The sequence below is a fragment of the Pinus tabuliformis genome, chromosome J (assembly GCF_031772625.1).
Source record: "Pinus tabuliformis cultivar Carrire ecotype Pingquan chromosome J, CPIR1, whole genome shotgun sequence".
Lineage (NCBI taxonomy): Eukaryota > Viridiplantae > Streptophyta > Pinopsida > Pinales > Pinaceae > Pinus > Pinus tabuliformis.
The window spans coordinates 309817253-309839602 of NC_142295.1; the positions used below are offsets into that span (position 1 = coordinate 309817253).

General features: G+C 35.5%; 1 protein-coding gene and 1 pseudogene across 1 annotated transcript; both read left to right on the forward strand.

The window, feature by feature from the left end:
* The first annotated feature begins 3346 nt into the window (after positions 1–3346).
* On the forward strand, positions 3347–4930 carry LOC149226973 (putative pre-mRNA-splicing factor ATP-dependent RNA helicase DEAH5 pseudogene; annotated as a pseudogene).
* A 3123-nt stretch (positions 4931–8053) lies between these two features.
* Positions 8054–21547, forward strand: LOC149226974 (vacuolar protein sorting-associated protein 55 homolog). The gene is made up of 4 exons (XM_089375395.1): positions 8054–8170; positions 20946–20985; positions 21111–21195; positions 21293–21547. Exons 1-4 carry the CDS (start codon positions 8072–8074, stop codon positions 21483–21485), a joined length of 417 nt encoding a protein of 138 aa, XP_089231521.1. The 5' UTR covers positions 8054–8071; the 3' UTR covers positions 21486–21547.
* The last annotated feature ends 803 nt before the right edge of the window (positions 21548–22350 follow it).

The following is a 22350-nucleotide window of genomic DNA, read 5'->3' on the forward strand; positions in this document are numbered from 1 at the left end:
AATTCATAGATCAATGGGAAGGATTTTCTAGGTTTGAAAGTTGGAAAGTGTCATTGGTGAAACAAGAGGAGACATTTGTTTCAATATGTCTACTGATTGAGGTTGTTACCTAATTGATCTCTCCATATTTTATGTCCCAAATATCTCTGTCAACAACATTCCTCCACAACATTTTCCATTGGATGCTTATGCCACCAATCGATCGATGTTTATTTATTAATGTGATAATGCATGATGAATTGATCCAATATATGCCCCTCGGTGAAAATAAAAGAGCAAGCCCTTTCTCTCATCTTTGTTTTTTCTACATCTAGACACATGTGGCTAGGAAAACTAATGAAAATATCATCCACTCCGATTTCTCTAAAACAAAGGGCCATTTGTTTCTCAGGGTAGTGATTCATCATGGAATTAGATCCTTTCATATGCATCAAATTAGTCATAATGTTATCAACCAGATCATAGAGATTAGAAGTCACAGATCAAGGGCATGGAACTTTTAGGTTTGAAATATGGAAAGTGTCATTGGTGAAACAAGAGGATACCTATGTTTCAATATGCCTATTGATTGAGGTTGTTACGTGGTTGATCTCTCCATCTTTCGTATCCCAAAGATCTCATTCAATTGTCACCAAGTTAAAGAGTATGGTTGTTGGGTTGGCTTGTGGGTCCATATGCATTTGATTTATATGCCCTTCTAGATCCAATTTTGACACTGTCGTCTTGGTTAATATCTTCTCGAGAGCCTTCACACTAGATGCCCTCATCTTTGATAGAGGTCATCCTCTCTCTCTTAAGTGGACCAAGTGTAGGGACACATAGGGTAGATCATGTCTTCAAAATGTATGCCATTAGGAAAGCATTCTTTTTATTGTTCCTTGTCAATAAATGTCATCAAACATAATTTTAATTCACCATCATTCTCTTCTTCATTCACTAAGCCAACATATTCATCGATTGCCTCAAAGAGACCCATTTCGTTCTCAAGGTGAATATCTACCACAGATTTTTTTGTCTATATTTCACTGGTACCCTGGGACATGACTGTAATGAAATTAATGTATTTTTCACTATCACACTCAATGTCAAAGACTGACATATCATCGAAGAAGAAGGCATGGGATAATGCATGTGTTAGAAAGTGTTGATTTCATAATTTTCAAAATTTTGGAAATAAGAAAAAGTTTTTTTCCACCTTATGGCATGTATCAGCTTTTAACCCCCACTTAAAAAATATTAAAATAATCAGTCTGTTTTCATATACATGACTAAGGATGACTTGTTTGTTGTGCTAATGTATAATGAATATTGAATAGGCTCAGGTCTACTCATGGAGGCTTCACCTTACATTCTTTACAATTTTTGGACCAAAACTGATTTCTAGAGGGGAAAAAACCATCATGTGACAAATTCTTATTTGAAATTCCCAAATCTGTACCAAAACCATCATGTGACAAAATGTTATAGTAAATTCTCAAAGCTTTATCAAAATTACTCAATTCCTTTATGAAAATTGAAGCTTGGGTCTACTCGAACAAAAGAGGGCCTATATTGGGGCTGGACATGGACATAGGTTGTGCAACATTTACCTTTCCCAAGAATATTTCAAGATCTATGCCTCAAACCAGAATTTGACCTTGCATTGAATTTGGAAAATTTTATTCAATTTCTTCTTCATCATTTTCAAATGGAGGACCAAAAATTATTTCTTCTTGACCTTCCATATTTATTCAAACTTTAAAGATTAAAAATCTATTTAACTTACCCAAAATTAAAGATTACAAACCTATTTAACTTACCCAAAATTCAAAGGATTGGGGTTTTTGTGATAGTTATTGGAAAATGGCATAGAGGATGTTTTGTGTGTGCTTTGCAAAACCAATTATTGTGTAACAAAATGGGACCACAAATACTGAAAATAATGATCACAATTAGAAGGATGTAAAGAGTCCTCAATATTTACTACTAAATAAGAATATAAGAAAAAATTATTTTATTAGCGCACAATGTAATCATTCCCCATCTCAATAAATATTTTGTTGACCTGAACAATGAAGACCCACGTCTATCCCCCAGACAATATTGGAACAAGCATTTTTTTTACATTTTGTAACTATCATAATCTCTATTTTCAAATTTCTTCTCCACTTTTTACCTTCTCTATGTGTTGAAGAAAGAATTTATTAGTTTGGTTTTGAAATTTGGAGGTTCTCAACCAACTACATTAGGTTTTCAATCAAAATATATTTATACAAGTTCTTTGTCAATTTTTTTTACATGATGTAACTATCATAATCTCTATTTTCAATTGTCTTCTCCACTTTTTACCTTCTATATGTGTTCAAGAAAGAATTTATTAGTTTGGTTTTGAAATTTGGAAGTTCTCAACCAAATAAATTTAGGTTTTCAATCAAAGATTTTATAGTTTTGGTAAATCCTTTTTTAATTTATCACACTTCCATTCACCTTAATCAAATATTTCTCACCCATTTTTATTAATAGTTATCTTTAACAAAAACCTTTCCTATCGTGAATTTGTCGTAGCTATGCTGATGGTGATCCTTCCTTGCCAGCAACCCTTCTCCTACCAACAATGGAATCACATGGTTGGCATGAATAATTTGGTCTTCTAACCATATTTTTACATCATCTTCATCCATATTTTTACCCAAATCCACATTTTTTTGCAAGGTTATTTGTGTGCAGAGCTCATTCCGCATAATTTTAATAGTTGGATTTTGCGAAACAATGAGCCAAAGTAATAAACCATCGCTAAAGTGATTACACACCTTTTCACTGTTGAAGAGTTGCTTGAGAAGCAGAGTTTTTCCCGATCCACCCTTGCCCAGCACGCCAATGTTGCTAACTACATCATCTATTACCATTTTCTCCAGATTTGCAAAAGCTTTTTCTTGTCTCACGATAAGGCGTTCGTCAATCAACTTAGCCCTTAAGCCCATTGGAGCATGAGTCGTTTGGGAAATGGTTGCAAATCTGCTTGAAGACATAGCCAAAGCTTCTATATTCTTATTAATTTGTGTTTTTCCCTCCATAATATTCCGAATTTTCTTTTTAGTTTGAACCATGTGATCCAAAGGAGACATTAGCTATTTGTCAATATCTGTAACTAAATTGGTGACCTTCTTGCTGGTTCGATATAGAGAAACAACATCCCATATTGGTACCGTACACTGATGCACAATTTTTTATGATTGATTGAGAAGAGCCTCCAGCTCTTCAAGCCATTTGTTCACAGCTGAAGCCTCATCTTTGTGTTGGTTCAATGTCAGTTAGCAATGCACGATCTCCAAAAATGCTTTCTTCTTGACTCATTTTATCAACTTTAATGTCCAAGACCTTCTTCAACATGGTGAAAATTTTATTTTTTTCAACATGGGGAGACATCGCTTCCTTTGAAACCTTCCCTTTGCCAAGGTTTTCAAGCTAGCCCTTTGTTAGAACAAACTACAATAAGGAGCAGAACAACTACAATAAGGAGCCCGAGTAATTTGGGGTTTATCGGGGTAGGGTTTTCAGGGTCATGGATATGGGGTGCTATGTCCAGTTGAATGATTTTCGAGGGAAAGAGGTTTTGGTCCATATTTCACAGATTGTAAGTAGGAGGGTGGTTAATGAAAAGGAAGTCGTTAAGAGAGATCAAGAGGTTTGGGTCAAGGTTATTTCTATATCAAGACATAAAATGAGCCTTTCCTTGAGGGATGTTGATTAAAAAATTGGTGAGGACTTGTTGCCAATGAAGAAAAGCACTGATTATGATACTCTAAGGGCCAATCCTAGTAGTTCCAATCAGCCTCTCACAAAGAGGACTGGACTTTCAGGTATCACCATTTTGGATGGGGAGAGAAACATGCCTTCTTCAAGGCCCCTAAAGAGAATGAGCTCTCCTGAGAAGTGGGATGCAAAGCAGCTGGTTGCATCTGGGGTCTTGGATGTGAACGAATTTGCTATGTATGACAAATATGGTGATGGCATGCTTTACCAAGATGAGGGTACTGCTGAGGAGGAGCTCAAGATTGAGTTGAATGAGGATGATCCTGATTTATTGTAGGGGCAGAATCGTTACTCGATCGATGTTTCACTTATGAATAATCCCGATGGTTCACTATAGAAAGCAACAATGATGCAGTCATCGCATTGCGAAGAGCGAAGGGAGATTCAAGAACAACAACAAAGGACCATGATGGATTCCATTCCTAAGGATTTGAATCGACCATGGGAGGATCCAATGCCAGAAATGGGTGAGAGGTATCTTGCACATGATTTGAGAGGGGTGGGACTCAATGACATCCTCTCCTTTGATTTTATGGATCCCCATCCTCCTCAAGCACTTATATTTACAATGGAACAACTGTACAATTTAGGAGCTTTGGATGAGGAGGGTCTTCTAACCAAATTGGGGAGAAAAATGGTTGAATTTCCATTGCAACCTCCTTTGTCAAAGATGCTCCTTTCCAATGTTGACCTTGGCTGTAGTGATGATATCTTGACCATAATAGAAATGCTCCAGACATAGAACATTTTCTATAGGCCTCAAGAGAAGCAAGCTCAGGCTGACCAAAAAAGGGAAACTTTTTTCCAACTAGAAGGGGACCACTTAACATTATTATCCATGTATGAGGTTTGGAAGGAAAAAAACTTCTTAGGTACTTGGTGTTTTGAAAATTTTGTGTAATTTCGCTCTTGAAGGAGAGCCCAGGATGTGAGAAAGCAATTGCTGACCATTATGGATAGGTGTGTTTACAAGCTTCTTGGTGTTCTCTTTTATTCATTGCCTATTGAAATTTTGATACATTCCTTAGGTTTTTTTCTTTCGACTCTTGCAAAATATCCACACATTTCTTCCCACAATATGTTGGAAGGGTACCTCCCTGCATACAAATCCGAGTTGCTTACTTATGCCAAGCTTTGATTGTGCTTTGAGATATTTATTTTAGTGACATCTAGGGTATGCCTTTCCATGCAAGTTATCACTGGATTTTCCCTGATGTTCACCTCCACATATTCCTTGAAGTTTTTGTTCTTTGTAAACACCTTCAATTTAGCCCCCAAGCAAGATTCCTGGCTGTGTGCATGTATCATAATTTTCTGTCTCCAAAGATTTAATCCATGGTGCCATTTTGATAAATCTATATGAGATAATAAAATCAAACAAAATCACCCAATAAATATTCTTTTTTTGAGCCAGCCACCGAATAAAAAACCAAAAGGTGCCCCCAAATAAGTATACAAATACTTGTTCATCATTAAAATACACAAGTCAGCCCTAGGTTTCAAAGACACAAGTTGTCCTCAAGGAATTGGCATAAAGACCTCATTCTGCTGGAAACATCTTCTCAAAGTGCTAAAGGGAAAAAAAATAAGTGTATTCCTTATTGAGAAGAAGTCTGAAACTTGATCTTGTTAACACTTTCAGCCCATCAAGACATGAAAACAACTATGGAGAAAGTAAGAGCTAGCAATAAGAATAACAACCTTATGCCTAGAATGAGAAATTTATTTATTTTTATCCCAATGGACTATATCCCCACTATATTGTGGTTTGATGTATTTGGTTGTATATCTCTTGAAAGTCTTGAGAATACTTCTACCTAATCCTTCCTTAAATATATCTAAAGAAGGCAAGTGATTTTACTTCTCCTTCATGATCCCTGTTAGATTTACTTCTATCTTTGGATGAGGGAAAAATGGGAGTATTAAGCCCCCTCTAAGTGTACACCCTTCTTACAATAATTGAACTCTCTTGGAAAATAACTCAACAGGTATATAAAATATAGTTGCTTGGAATGATGAATATAACTACTATAAATGTCCATCACACTATTGTGCAAAGTGCCTTAGAAAGACATGTGTTTTGAGGGGTAACAATTGCTTAGATCATAAATATATGGAAGCATCCAACAACATGATTATTCCATTAATGCACTTTAAAACATGTACCAAGGCACAAATAGTTTAAATATCTGTGGGTGATCAATATTATTTACTCATTTTCTCCAAAAGAAAGTAGTGCAAGAAATTTAAGCAATTGTAAAATGCGAAGATATCATGAGCATGTCCACATGGAGGGATGGGAATAAGAATCACCTCTAGTCCCAGTTCTCGAAAATTGAAAGTGACCTTAGAGGCCACTTTATTGAAGTCAGGGAGAGGGTGAAGTGGAAGTTTAATACTAAATGAACACAAGTGAAAATTCAGGTTATTTAAAATCTTAAGCAATAGACAAAATCCTCTAGTCTCCAATGCACAAGCCATCTAGACAACATTTCAAGGGTTGAATGTAATGTACCCAAACAAATTCATTTGCCTACAATGGTGCATCAGTAAGAGTATGTTGTGACAGATCATGAGTACCACTTGGGAAATATGCCTTCAATATGTATAATTGTTTCACTGGTTTCTAAAAGGCCACACAAAGTGTTGATTATTGGAATGTTGAAAAAATGTGTAACTAGGTTCAGTCTTCATAAGTACGAAATGTATTCCTATAAATTATATTATAAATTGCCATAAAAGGTGCAAGGAGACATCGATAATTTTTTTAAATTGAAGAAGTTGTACGTGGTTTCCATAATCAAGAAAAAATCAATTGATATATTAAATTTAAGTTTTTAATCAAATGCTATTAAAATCTATAAAACCCAACTCAAGTAACACCATGAGTGCCCTCTCAGCATGTTCCCATCTGGAGGCTCTACAACAAGGAAAATGGATCCATGATTACATGATTCAAAGTAGTTTTGAAACAAATATCTTTGTAGAAAATTCCCTTGTATCCATGTATGCCAAGTGTGAGAACATAAAACCTGCAAACCAATTATTTGAGACGATGACCACAACAAATGTGGTCTCATGGAATACAATGATTATTGGTTATGTGAAAAGTGGACATGACCACGAAGCCTTCACATTCTTGAATCAAATGAAACCTGATGAGTTACCTGACTCTGTGACTTTGGTGAGTGTGCTTCCGGCATGTGCCCATTTAGCAACTTTACACCAAGTCTATTTATTGTTATATACTAAGAAATGGATTTGATCTGGATGTTGTTGTTGTGACTTCCCTTATCGAAATGTATGCCAAAATGTGGGAAGATACATATTGCACAATTTTTTTTAACAGTATGTTAGCAAGAAACGTGGTCTCATGGAATACAATTATAGTTGGATATGGCATGTAGAATATTAGAAAGAGTCAAAGACAACACTCTTTTTAATTCCAACATTTTCTTGGCAGAATTTAATAGCTAACTCAAACTTCTCCCCATTATGTTGTGATTTATGGAAGCCAAACTTAGAAATCTAAAAATTATCCATCTACAAATCTGAGTTTTTTAGACTATCTTGGTTTGAAAATTTTATTTTTTTTAATGCATATTCATGGTAATCAGTTTCATTTTTATGAAGGCATCATAGGCTCCCAATTTTCTATCGTCTGGATTCATTGGGAACTCAACCCAGTAATGCCTTGAACCTAGTTAAAATATTATGCTTTTTTTATAATTGATTTGTGATTCATACTTTGAGTCACACCATTCTCAATGTTCCCAAGTTTCTTCCCTATTTCTATTGAGCTTTGAAAATTTCTAACATTGGAAGTTGAAACATTAAAATATTATATCAACTTCCTGTAAAAAATTGTGTGATGCATCTACAATTACATTGAAATGGTTACAACAATTGGCAATGGTATATGCATCAATGTAAGTGCAAAGAACTCAACCCTGCAATGCCTTGAACCCGGTTAAAATATTATGCTTTTTATAATTGATTTGTGATTCATACTTAAGTCTGAGATGCACCATTCTCAGGGTTCCCAAGTTTGCTACCTACTTTTATTGAGCTTTGCATCATTCTATCTTTAAAAGTTGAAACATTACAATATTGTATCAATTTCCTGTAAACAATTTATTTTAATATGTATATTGTTCTCTTGTGATGCATTTACAATGACATTGAAATGGTTACAACAATTGGCAATGTTCTGTGCATCAGTGTAGGTGCAAAGACATTGGTTTGACATTGAAATTCTTATATGTTGTGGCAGACTTAGATGGCTGATTTGCCAACATATGTGCAACATTGCTTGCATTCATGCAGGCTTTCTATTTTGGCGATTATGGTTTCGGCTGAAATCATTTTGCAATTCCTGGTGTGTAACTTTTTTCTGGAATTATGATTTGAGTCATATTGTCTATGGTTTTTTCAAATCTTTCTTTTTGTTTTGGTTTTCCTCATTTGTTTTTGGGCTCATTGTTGGAAATAATACTGAGAGGGGGGGGGGGGGGGGGGGGGGGGGGGGGGGTGAATCAGTATTATCAAATCAATAAAACTTTTTCATTTCCATACTTAGATACATATATGCTACTTCATTCAAGGGAACCCGCGTGTATACGCAACTGTGTCTAATGCAACTAGCGTATATCCAAAATACTTATGATTCAGTTAATCCATTAAATGTTGATCTTTTGTTAGTGCATTAGAACTTCATTACCCATATGAACAGTAAGCAGGTGCAGTAAAACAGAACAAATCATCACACACAACAGGCACACATGAACACCATGATATAAGGTGGAAACCCAATGTGGGTGAAAACCACCTGCTGCAAGTCGTCTCTATCTTCTTTCAATAAGATACTTCATTTTACAATATTTTGTACTGGTGCAGTCCTTTACCAGTACGCAGGCTTCTACCTGCAGAGAGCTACAACCCTCTCTCGTTCTCCAGCTTCTCCTGGAAGGGAGCTACAACCCCCTTAGCTCTTGTACTAGCTGATCCATTTACTAGTACGTAGGTGCCTACTACTGAATGCTCCAATCTTCACTCGATCTCTAGCTGCTACTGGAAGGGAGCTACCACCCCCTTTGCTCTTGTACTAGTTGATGTACTAGTACGTAGGCGCCGACCTACAATCTCCTTTCATCCTACAGGGAACACATTTCATATATTTTTGAATGGAGTTCGGATTTTCCACAGTGTTCATGTTTTGTAGTCGACGTTTCGAGTCTGAAACTAGACTCATCATCAGGACAAAATGTGAGGAGAAAAGAAGGAAATGTTAGGTATAAATATGAAAAACCCAGGATGTGAAGACCAATGGCCGACTCTTTGCCTCATTGATAATTTAATTTATTATTGTCATTTAAGTTTTTTGATTTTACAATTTAATTATTTTAATAACTACCTTGTAATTATTTTTAATTTTTATATTAATATTACAATTTTATATATGACAAAGAGCTCATCAGGCAAGAGGTCGCTGTTATCCTTAGAAAAGCCAAGCCCCCCAGAAGAAACCTAAGCCCTGATCAACTTAAAGCCCTAAAAAGCCTTAGAAATAATAAGGACATAGTCATTTTAAAAGCCGACAAAGGAGGCGCCACTGTCGTTATGGATTATGTAGATTATATAAACAAAATGAAAGACCACCTATACAATAGTGGTAGCTACAAAAAGCTAGATAAAAACCCCATCTCCAAAATCACAAACCTCGTAAAGAAAGCCATTAAAGAAACAAGCCTTGATGATAAAATAAAAAAGAGATTGACTCCTAACAGCGAAATCACCCCCAGGATCTATGGAGCCCCTAAAATTCATAAAAAAGATGTCCCCCTAAGACCCATAGTCAACACCATAGGGTCTCCCACTTATGAGTTAGCCAAGTACGTCGCTAGCATTCTATCCCCGCTAGTGGGTAAGACTAGCTCTTACATTAAAGACTCCAATCAATTTGTAAATCACATAAAAAACACCAAGCTAGAACCAGGAGACAAAATCGTGAGTTTTGACGTAGTCCAGCTCTTCACCAAAATTCCCCTAGATGATGCTATTCAGGTAGTTAAAGATGTAGCAGATCCCCAGACCGCTAAATTAGCCGAAATCTGTCTCCGCTCAACCTTCTTCTCCTTCCAGGGCGAAATATTTGAACAAACTTCAGGTGTTGCTATGGGATCACCTCTCTCACCTATCATGGCAAACCTTTTCATGGAAAAATTTGAGAAGAAGGCGCTAGATTCATATCCACTAAAACCCAAATCCTGGGTTAGGTTTGTGGATGACACCAGTGTCAATTGGCCTCATGGCGAGAAAGAGCTAAGCAAGTTCCTGGATCATCTCAATAGCTTGTCTGAAGACATCAAATTCACCATGGAAGTTGAAGAAAATAATTGCATTCCATTCTTAGACATTCTCCTCATTAGAAGGAAGGATGGTTCCATTGGTCACAAAGTTTTTAGAAAGAAAGCCCATACAGATAACTACCTTCATGCCGACTCTCATCACCACCCCGCCCAAAAAATGGGGGTACTACAAACCCTCTTCACTAGAGCTTATAGAATCTCTGATATAAACCATACCGATGAAGAAATTTCCTACCTTAAAAGAACCTTTGCCAACCTAGGGTACAGCAATGAAAACATATACAAAGCCATTCAAAAAGCAAAAACTGATAACAATAAAAACAAAACAAAAGACAACCCAACCTCCAATACCTGCCTTCCTTACATCCAAGGAGTCACTGACAAAATAGCCAAAATCCTCAACAAGAAAAATATAAAAACTGCTTTCAAACCCTTGTCTACCATTAAGCAAAGAATGAGATCTGTTAAGGATAACCAAGAGCAACTTCAGCAAAAAGGAGTTTATATCATCAAATTTTCTTGTGGGGATCAATACATAAGAGAAACTGGTAGATCGGTTAGGATTAGACTCAAAGAGCATAGTGCAGACATTCGTAACGAAAGAACCAAATCCTCAGCCCTAGCTGAGCATGTAGGTAAAACTAATCATCATATTTGCTTAGAAGACACCAAAGTCATTGCTAATGTAGAACACCAATTCAAGCGTAAAGTTAGGGAAGCTATTGAAATCATTAAACATCCTAAAAACCTTAATAGGGATGGTGGCATGGAGATTAGCAAAAATTGGAACCCCGTGCTAACCCTCGCTAATAATCCTAATAATGATGTTAGAAATTCCTAACCTGCCATCATAATAATAAAACTAACCATGCTACTCTTGAGAATCCGAGACAAGAAGAAACCTAATAATTTACTATAATGCAATAATAATAAAATTAAACATCTAATAAGAAGGGTATAAAAAGCATTAATGGATGCAAATAATAGAAGCATTAATAACATTAATATTAAATAAATGATAAGGCTAACATGAACCTCATCAAATATAAAAACAAATAAAAATTATAATAGATATAATAAGCATGTATAGAAGAACATTAATAAATATCTTAGTAAATAACATATATAATAATATAGATTAGCAACTATCAATAAACAAACATCTATTATAATAGATAAATAATAGATAAATTAATAAGTACATATAGTAGAGCATTAATAAATATCATAATAAATATCAATTATAATAGGTAACAATAAGTATATATAGAGGAGCTTCAACTAAGATCAGAGCAAATATCATTAATAATAATATAGATAATAGGAGCAAAATAATAATATAGAATTAGAATAACATTAACAAGAACAAATAATAAATATAAACAAAAAAGCATTAAATATTAAAATACTAATAAGAATAATACTAAATAATCTAAGAATTACAAAAAGAGATTTTAATAACAAATAAATTAATTTATAAGAAGACATAATAAACAAACTTACATAACAATACTAATAAAGTCTCATTTTAATCAATTAAGAATAGCATCATAAATATCAATAAGCATAAACCATAATTAATAAGCAAGAATTTAATTATGAGGCATAATGATAAAATAAGACAAAATATAAAATTGTAATATTAATATAAAAATTAAAAATAATTACAAGGTAGTTATTAAAATAATTAAATTGTAAAATCAAAAAATTTAAATGACAATAATAAATTAAATTATCAATGAGGCAAAGAGTCGGCCATTGGTCTTCACATCCTGGGTTTTTCATATTTATACCTAACATTTCCTTCTTTTCTCCTCACATTTTGTCCTGATGATGAGTCTAGTTTCAGACTCGAAATGTCGACTACAAAACATGAACACTGTGGAAAATCCGAACTCCATTCAAAAATCACACCACAGTAATCTGCAAACTAAAATTTCATATATTTTCAGACTGGATACTCCTGAAGCACAACACTATAATCTGAAGGCCACATTTCATAAAATTTTCATACTCGACCCATAAATATCATTGAAGCAAAAAACAATCAATACTAGCATCATCAATCTCTGAATCACTGAAACACTGAAACCCTGTCAACAACACAGTCACCAGAACACAGAGCAGACAACAGAACTCTGCAACAACAATCAGAACCAACTGTACCATCAAAATCATGCATCAGAGTGCATACGCTACTTGGAAGTGCCGAACCAGCGTGTATACGCAACTTCACCAAAGCGAACCAGCGTATATGTCATTAATTACTTATTCATAACTTCGCTGCACTTCCTGACTTCAGACATACCCAGATCATTACATATACAAGGGTAATATATGTGTTAGCACCCAGATCTAGTCCATCAGATCACATAAATATGAGTCATTATGATCCTGATCCAATATTAGTTCTCATCCTTCAATACTGAAGCTAAACACAATCAACCAATCTGAATATGCAGAATACTGACACCATTAAACTGTCATCAACAATCAGAACCACCTGTAACTTCAGACATCATAGCTCAAATGGTATACGCTACTACAATGAATTAAACCCGCGTACATACGTGCTTACATCAAAGCCAACCCGCGTACAAATGTATAAATATTCAATCATGACTTGCAGCGATTTCAAACTTAAGTTAAACCTAGTTTAGTTCATTACATGCATCAGTATACCATAGAAAATTTTAGGGGTGAATGTTCGCCCTTTAGCGAAATTAAGGGGTTTTAAATTTTTAGTGGGCGAATATTTTGTATCATAGTACATTTTTACAAATCACCTCAAATAGCCCACCTTATTTTAAGGGAGAGGGTAAACAAGGTAAATTTAGCCCTTGAAATTTGGAGTTACAACCTTCCATTCGCCCATTTTCAAGAATAGGTTTTATTTAAGTGAATCCATTCACCTGTTTTGAAGAATAGGTTTTATTTAAGTGAATCCATTCACCTGTTTTGAAGAATAGGTTTTATTTAAGTGAATTCTATGGGCCAAAGGCCCAAATACCATATTTATAAAAGAGGTATGGTAAATTAATAAAAATATAGATAAATGAGAGGTATGGTAAATAAATAAAACATTTTTTATATTTACTCCATAAGTCACCTTATATACATGCAAGGGTGTAAACAAATAAAAGTACAAGTAAAGTGGAGGTATGGTAAATAAATAAAACGTCTTTTTATACTTACTCAAAAGGTATGGTAAATACATAAAAATATAAATAAACTAGACGCATGGTAAATAAATAAAACCTCTTTTTATATTTAGTCCATAACCCTCGTTCTATTTATGAAGGCTCAAGAAAGAGGTTTTATTTAAGTGAATCCTATGGGCCAAATACCATATTTGTAAAAGAGGTATGGTAAATTAATAAAACTATAAATAAACGGGAGGTATGGTAAACAAATAAAACATTTTTTATATATTTACTCCATAAGTCACCTTATATTTACGAACACTCAAAAAATGCGTTATATTTAGGTGAAACCTATGGGAAAAATACTATGGGACAAATACCATGGACTAGATTGTTATTAATACCATGCACAAAAACATTATTAACCCTAATATTAGTATTAATAAAAATAAAAATGACACATGGTATTGACCCATGGTATTCACCAAAATGGCACACGGTATTTTCCCATGGTATTCACCTAGAATGTAGCCTATTTAAATGGGGGAATTAAACCAGCATAGATCCATCTTTACTCTAGATCTACTAACCCCCGAGAGGTATCAAATATCGTGATATGCAAACTAGCATAGAGTGAAAAAATATTTGATCCGATCAAGAGTAAAAATGGATGTTGTAATTTAATGTATGTTAAACATTTTAGCTTGGTTAAAATAAAAAATAAAATACAAATGAACTATTAATTTTATTAATTTTTATAAATTACTAATAGTAATTTTTAAGCTCCAGGTTTATGATAACCCTTGGTATTGACCCATGGTAATACCATGGTATTCATGTGAGCATAGACTATTTAAACGGGAAATTCTATCATCTTAGATCCATCTTAATTCTCGGTCTACCAAGTGCTCAGAGGGATAAGTAGATTTCATCCCCCTAAGAGTGGTAGATGTGGAGTTGAGATGGATATAGGTTGGTTTTTATGATAATGAAGATAATAAATAGACTTAGGAAATTATATTGTAAAAACATCTTAAGGTGAATGGTTAAAGCATAGACATTGGACAAGTATATTTGTATACTTCTGTTTTAAACTGAAACAAATCCAGGGCTAAAAGGAATGGATTGATTGCACTAGTCATCCTTCTATAACTTTCCAACGTATGCTGGAGTAAACAGATTGTAATTTGGGTAATTTTTCTAACTGCAAACAGGAACATACTTGTGTATTGGCAAGGTGGTTACGAGGTCCCTAGAAGTGATGAATTTGAATTTTTCTTGGTTTTATATATAGTATTAGGTTTTTTCTCATGCTTTCTGTGAATGGCACGGGTGAATTTTATCCTACACCCACTAGATTATCTATATGTAATTTTGGTAATTTTGGTTTCAAAAGATATTTTAAAGAAATGCGATGATTTCATTTGTGTATTCAATAAACACAAGATTTTATAATTGAGTAAAATATTCGCCATGCCTAGTGAGAGATTCACCAAAAATTTATATATACATATCATATTATTGATAAAATCGCCTTCCATTTTTCCTATATACCATGGAGATTCGCCCATTTATTATACATGTAAATTTAGAGGGGGTTCTTAAAATTTTCCCTGCAGTATACAGATCTAGAATAAGAATAATCAACCATATAGAGATAGTTCATTTCAAACCATTTGATCCCGATCTATCTTTAGATCTTGTTCTCCATCAACCGGTGAGATCCCTCCTTAGCTGAGATCAAGCAATGCATCATCAACCCATAACTTGCATACTGGATCTCCTCATTCATAAGATATTCAAGACTTTTTCCATACTCTTGCCTAATGATCTTCTTCTCCTTTTATAGTCTTAGGCCTTGCTCAATACCATGGTCCAAAACCATAACAAACCAATACCAAGGACCCAATACTTGGGATCAACACATCTGACGAGATACTATGGTCCAAAACCATAGGTTCAAATACCAAGGACTAACTACCATGGACCAAAAGTAAGTTCTCCAACATATACGCGCTTTTCCTTGCATGAAAGTGCATGTATACACATACGCGCCTTTGTAACGTCTAACCCGCGTGTATACACGTCTCGGTCACGATGAACTTGCGTATATATATTTTTTCTTCATTCTTGTAGTCTGATCATCAAATCCTTGTTGCTGACCTGCTGCACTATGATCTGTCATCTGTGTGATTTGCCATCAAGGACAACACTTGTCTCATAATGCCAACAATCTCCCCCTTTGGACTTGATGGCAAAGCTAACTTGTCACACTTAGAACTATCATCTAATTCCTTTGAGCTATCCTGCATCCCATGCATTCAGTCACATCTGATATCTCTTCTGAAGATTCATATAGTTATAACTAAGAGAGATGCTCTTCTATGAGTGGGTTGCCAGCAAGTACAACACATGCATCATAATGCCAACAATATCCCCCTTTGGACTTGATGGCAACAACACCAAGTCACTCTCCCCCTTTGACATCAAGGGAAAAGGGCGGACCAAGATATTCACTTTCTGTGATAAACATCCTACTGACCATACTCCCCCTGAGTACCTGCTGAAATCTCTGAATGAGCTCCCCCTTTGTATATGCCAAGTTGTACCAATTTGACCATGCTCCCTGTGAGTACATGTTAAAGCTCTGCTCTTGCTGAATTGTGCTGTTCATGCTCCCCCTGACTGTAAGCAAGGTCTGAAAAAAGATGTTCTACAAGAAAGAACATGACTCTATACATCATAAGTGACCTTCCTAGCACCAAAGACTCATACATCCATCTCCCAACCAAGTGGGGATATATCAAAAGTTTACACATGATAAAGCAAGAACATTACATCATCCATCCCAGGCATAGTGGGGAAATCAATATAGGCCGTTACATGACCTTGATAATAAAAGAAATACATGACATAGAGACCAAATATCAAGCGCAAGACTAATATCAGCAGCATCTGTCAATCATCAGCAATCATGTTCTCCTTCAGCCAATCTACTTGTGCCAGATGGTTTCTGTCAGACCCATATCAGACCCTTCTTACTGATTTCCTTCAAACCAACATATACATGACTGTATCCACAGAAACAAGCGTATATACGTGGATATTACTCATAGAACTCGCGTACAACCACTTCCAGATCAGCAACCTGTAAATGTCCTGTAGAGTATAAGTCATCAACCTATAACAAGGTATGTCTGCATCAATTCATCCCTTTGAACAGAATTCTGCATATGTCATACAGAGTCATTCACATTATATCATGTGTGAAACCACCATAGCCATTTCATCAACATCAAGATCTACATGATCCAAGTATCATTACTTGGGAACATCTGCATCAGTCAACATATGTAAGTATCATATAGATAAGAACTCATCATCGTGTCTCCAACAAAGCAACTTTGAGTAGTCATCCATGTATCAACACTATGTATCTTGAGCTCAAGCTCATTTGACAAAACTTCTTGATATCATCAACAACAACAATCCTTATCCACATGAGTGCCTGCATCATAACTGTATTATATGATCTTTATGTATATGACCGTAGTAGCATATGAGTGGCCCATTACCAAGTACTTTGTACTTCTCCTTATCCTTATGAAGATCACCATGTAAGCATCATATATGCACCATCTAAGAATCAATCCACAAATAAGATCTGAACATCAACTATGTAACCCCAAGAATCATATGAGATTTTATCATGGACAACTCATAACCACATCATAGCAAGATATATCATTTAGCCATATAAGCATCATCACCAAGGACTATTAACCATAATGCCAACAATGCATTATTAAAGGCATATGCTCCCCCTCAACCTGTGCCATTTGTTAGATCTGATCATGCATATATCAGCAATAAGCATCAAGACATCATCATCATCAAGTTAGGATCAAAACACTTCTAATCTTACAAGTATCAAAGCATTTCCACACATCCTCAGCAGACTGTAACTATAAACAAATAGAGCAAATAATGGACTGAATCATTATTAGACCCTTTTTCTGAGCCTTTCCCTACTGCTTTTCCTCAGACTGACATATATACGCGACTTTGCAGTGTCTAACTCGCGTATATACGGGCCTTCCCTTTAAGAAACATGCGTATGAGATTCAGGACACTGAAGTTTTACACTTTCAGCTCCCCCTGATTCTGTTATGTTTGTGCTGTGCTATGTCTGATTATATTGTGTTGTGCCACATCTTTCTGACTGTACTTCCTTCTTCTTCCATATCTTCAAGCGTGATGATGTTTTCTTCTTTTGGTATGGTGCCCGTACTTTGTTTCTACATTCCTTTGCTGTATGTCCAAGCTTGTTGCATGCATAACATCTTACATGTTTCATATTCCTTCTGTAGCAATCAGTAACTTTGTGACCAAACATATTGCAAGCAAAGAAATATCCATTAAAGTACCTGGAATGTGATGATCTTCCTGTGTGATGATCTTGAACCATTCTTCTTCTGCATCTAGCTGCAACATGTCCAAGATTATGACATTCATAACATTCAATATTATTCATCTGAGTAAATGGCCGACTATTACTTCCATAGCTAGGAGTGAAAGATTTTCTTTGAAGAATCTCTTTCCTTGATTGTTGATGGGGTTGACCTTTCATCTCTCTCATCTCCTTGTTGATCATTTTAGATTTCTCTTTAGAGTTCCTTGCCTCACCTTGTGAACTAGTTTCACCTTCAATAGATTCATGAAAACCAAGACCAGTCTTGATAGCAGGAGACCTTTGACTACTAAGAATATCATCCAAGGCTTTAGTACTATCTTGAAATCGCAACAGTTTATCCTTTTCTTCTAATTTACCTTTTAAGATATTTACCTCAATCTGAAGTTGTTCTTCCTTTTCAAGATACTGCTTCTTCATGTTTTCTTCAGCATTTCTTTCTTCTTCCAACTGACGTCTTAGTTCAAGAACTTCATTTTCATGAGCTTGGAGTAGTCTTTTATTCTACTTCTTTGATTCTTCAAGATCTTATTTTAGCGAGCGAATCGTGGCTTCAATACTTTCATAGTAACTCGATCTATCTCTGAGTTTCTTGATGGTTGTGCTTCTTTCATTGACTTCATCTCTTAGTGATGTTACTTCATCCTGCAACTTTTGATATTTGTCCTTAAATAACTTTCTTACCTTGTTTCCTTCCTCTAGTTGAGATTTTAGTTTGGCAGCTTCTTCTTTGAAGACACATTCCCTTTTGTTCAATAGATCTTGTTGATCTCTAATTTTGTCAGTAAACCTTTTAAATTCTACCTCTATTTGATATCTTTCTTGCTCACCCATAAAAGAAAATTCAATTGTTTCGCTATCACTTTCATCTTTTCCAAATGGATAGATAGCTGGAACATCAAAGGATAACAAATTCATACCTGATAGTTCATCTTCATTCTGAAATGATTCTGAATCTGAAGTGCTTCTTCCACATAATCCATAATCGATTCTCCCACTGTCATAGTTCTTCTGAGATGTCTTCTTCTGCTTAGGCGCTTTCTTCTTAAGCTTCTTTCCCATTGTTCCACGGATCTCCTTTAAGCGATCAAGATTCTACCAAAGGACCTGCTCTGATACCAATTGTTGGAAATAATACTAAGAGGGGGGGGGGGGGGGGGGGGGTGAATCAGTATTATCAGATCAATAAAACTTTTTCATTTCCATACTTAGATACATATACACTACTTCATTCAAGGGAACCTGCGTGTATACGCAACTGTGTCTAATGCAACTAGCGTATATCCAAAATACTTATGATTCAGTTAATCCATTAAATGTTGATCTTTAGTTAGTGCATCAGAACTTCATTAACCATATGAACAGTAAGCAGGTGCAGTAAAACATAATAGATCATCACACACAACAGGCACACATGAACACCATGATATAAGGTGGAAACCCAATGTGGGTGAAAACCACCTGCTGCAAGTCGTCTCTATCTTCTTTCAATAAGATACTTCATTTTACAATATTTTGTACTGGTGCAGTCCTTTACCAGTACGCAGGATTCTACCTGTAGAGAGCTACAACCCTCTCTCGTTCTCCAGCTTCTCTTGGAAGGGAGCTACAACCCCCTTAGCTCTTGTACTAGCTGATCCATTTACTAGTACGTAGGTGCCTACCTACTGAATGCTCCAATCTTCACTCGATCTCCAGCTGCTACTGGAAGGGAGCTACCACCCCTTTGCTCTTGTACTAGCTGATGTACTAGTAAGTAGGCGCCGGCCTACAATCTCTTTTCATCCTCCAGGGACCACATTTCATATATTTTCAGACTGGATACTCCTGAAGCACAACACTATAATCTGAAGGCCACGTTTCATAAAATTTTCATACTCGACCCATAAATATCATTGAAGCACAAAACAATCAATACTAGCATCATCAATCTCTGAATCACTGAAACACTGAAACCCTGTCAATCAACACAGCCACCAAAACACAGAGCAGACAACATAACTCTGCAACAACAATCAGAACCAACTGTACCATCAAAATCATGCATCAGAGTGCATATGCTACTTGGAAGTGCCGAACCAGCGTGTATATGCAACTTCACCAAAGCGAACCAGTGTATATGTCATTAGTTACTTATTCATAACTTCGCTGCACTTCCTGACTTCAGACATACCCAGATCATTACGTATACAAGGGTAATATATGTGTTAGCACCTAGATCTAGTCCATCAGATCACATAAATATGAGTCATTATGATCCTGATCCAATATTAGTTCTCATCCTTCAATACTGAAGCTAAACACAATCAACCAATCTGAATATGCAGAATATTGACACCATTAAACTGTCATCAACAATCAGAACCACCTGTAACTTCAGACATCATAGCTCAAATGGTATACGCTACTACAATGAATTAAACCCGCGTACATACGTGCTTACATCAAATCCAACCTGCGTATAGATCTATAAATATTCAATCATGACTTGCAGTGATTTCAAACTTAAGTTAAACCCAGTTCAGTTCATTACATGCGTCAGTATACAGATCTAGAATAAGCATAATCAACCATATAGAGATAGTTCATTTCAAACCATTTGATCCCGATCTATCTTTAGATCTTGTTCTCCATCAACCGGTGAGATCCCTCCTTAGCTGAGATCAAGCAATGCATCATCAACCCATAACCTGCATACTGGATCTCCTCATTCATCAGATATTCAAGACTTTTTCCATACCCTTGCCTAATGATCTTCTTCTCCTTTTATAGTCTTAGGCCTTGCTCAATACCATGGTCCAAAACCATAACAAACCAATACCAAGGACCCAATACTTGGGATCAACACATCTGACGAGATACTATGGTCCAAAACCATAGGTTCAAATACCAAGGACTAACTACCACAGACCAAAAGTAAGTTCTCCAACATATACACACTTTTCCTTGCATGAAAGTGCGTGTATATGCATACACGCCTTTGTAACGTCTAACTCGCGTGTATACGTGTCTCGGTCACGATGAACCTGCGTATATATATTTTTTCTTCATTATTGTAGTCTGATCATCAAATCCTTGTTGCTGACCTGCTGCACTATGATCTGTCATTTGTGTGATTTTCCATCAAGGACAACACTTGTCTCATAATGCCAACACTCATGTGACAAGAAGGCTTGTGCTTTATACAAGAATTGGTGGCCTATGCTAATAAGTACTATTTCTTGTGTCTATTTGAGACCAAAGATTTTTTTTCCTATTGGTATCATGGAAGACACAATTCAAGATATGAACTGCACTAGTGTGAAACTAATGTTGGAAGGTGGATTTTTTTTGCAGCCATTATGTATGTAATGCTGCCAATACCATTGTTATTTTTTGGACCTGGAGATTCTTCAGTTATTAGTTCTACAGAAGGTGGAGGGCATGTTTTACAACATCCACTCTATTCAGCATTTTTGCAAATTCTGAAGTAGTGTGCAACTGATATTTTCTATCATTTTCAACATTTGTAATAACAGATGGGTGGATGCAGCAAAATTCTTGACTGGAGCTTCTATAATTGGGAGCATTGCAATACCTTCTATCCTAAATCATGCTGATGTTATTGGGCTGGGAGCCATGTTTTTGGTGTTTGCATCCCTTTTTGTGTTTGGTTGTACAACATTTTGTTATTTTCATATGGGAGTTGAAGACAAAGATAACTATTTCTGAAGACTGTAGATTTTGTTATGTGAGTGAGGTGTAAGTTTTGTCAAATTATTAATGCTCTGAAGGAAAGGAGAAACAACATTGCTCCACTCATCAACATTTATTTGTAATTCATCTATGGTGTTTTCCGAGTTGCTCATTGTTTTTTATGCAAGTATTGATGGAAGTGAAGATTTCCATAGTTGATTTGGTGGTTATAGTTGAAGTCAAGATTTCCAGAAAAGTGACCTTTGATGTTAGAAGCCTAGCCTTGAATGTTATCTATGGGCCTTAACTTTTGTGGTTTGAATAAGAAATCCTTTGTTTGATTTTAGCATTTCTTCTGTTACTTATGTTGGACCTTCTTTGAGTTCGAACTCCACCACAATATAAGGGATTCTAAATGCATATTTTTACCGAACTGACAAAGATGAGGCGACGAAGCTATTAGTACGCATTAATCTCGTTTTCCAACACTATAGGTGACCCTCGACAAGTGGGTTTACTAGCATTATTGCTGGCCCTAGGCAAACTTATCTGGTGATTTCTAAATTGTAAGAGGTGCCAAGCTTGAAACACTTAACAGGCAAGATAATATTCTTCACGAAGATTATTTTTCATTATGATATTCCGAGATTGGACAAGTCATGCAGATAAATTCCTAAATCGCAAAATTTGATGCAAGACAACGATTATCCCACCAGATTTTGCATTCGATTAAGGATTGTAATGTAAATTTTCCATTCAGAGTGAAAAGAAATAGTTGAAGTCTTTATATGAATTTATTTTTTTCTTAATACTAAAAGAAAATCTTCAAATAGAATTCCAGTTATTTAGGAAAACTTATCTGGTGATTCCTAAATCATAAGAGGTTCCAATATCAAAACAC

Bases quoted from the DNA above. Each gene is read 5' to 3' on its own strand.
- LOC149226974 (XM_089375395.1), top strand. From the start codon at position 8,072: ATGGCTGATTTGCCAACATATGTGCAACATTGCTTGCATTCATGCAGG. The intron at 8,171-20,945 runs GTGTGTAACTTT...TGTGACAAGAAG, and splicing joins AAATCATTTTGCAATTCCTG to GCTTGTGCTTTATACAAGAA. The intron at 20,986-21,110 runs GTACTATTTCTT...TTTTTTTTGCAG, and splicing joins TTGGTGGCCTATGCTAATAA to CCATTATGTATGTAATGCTG.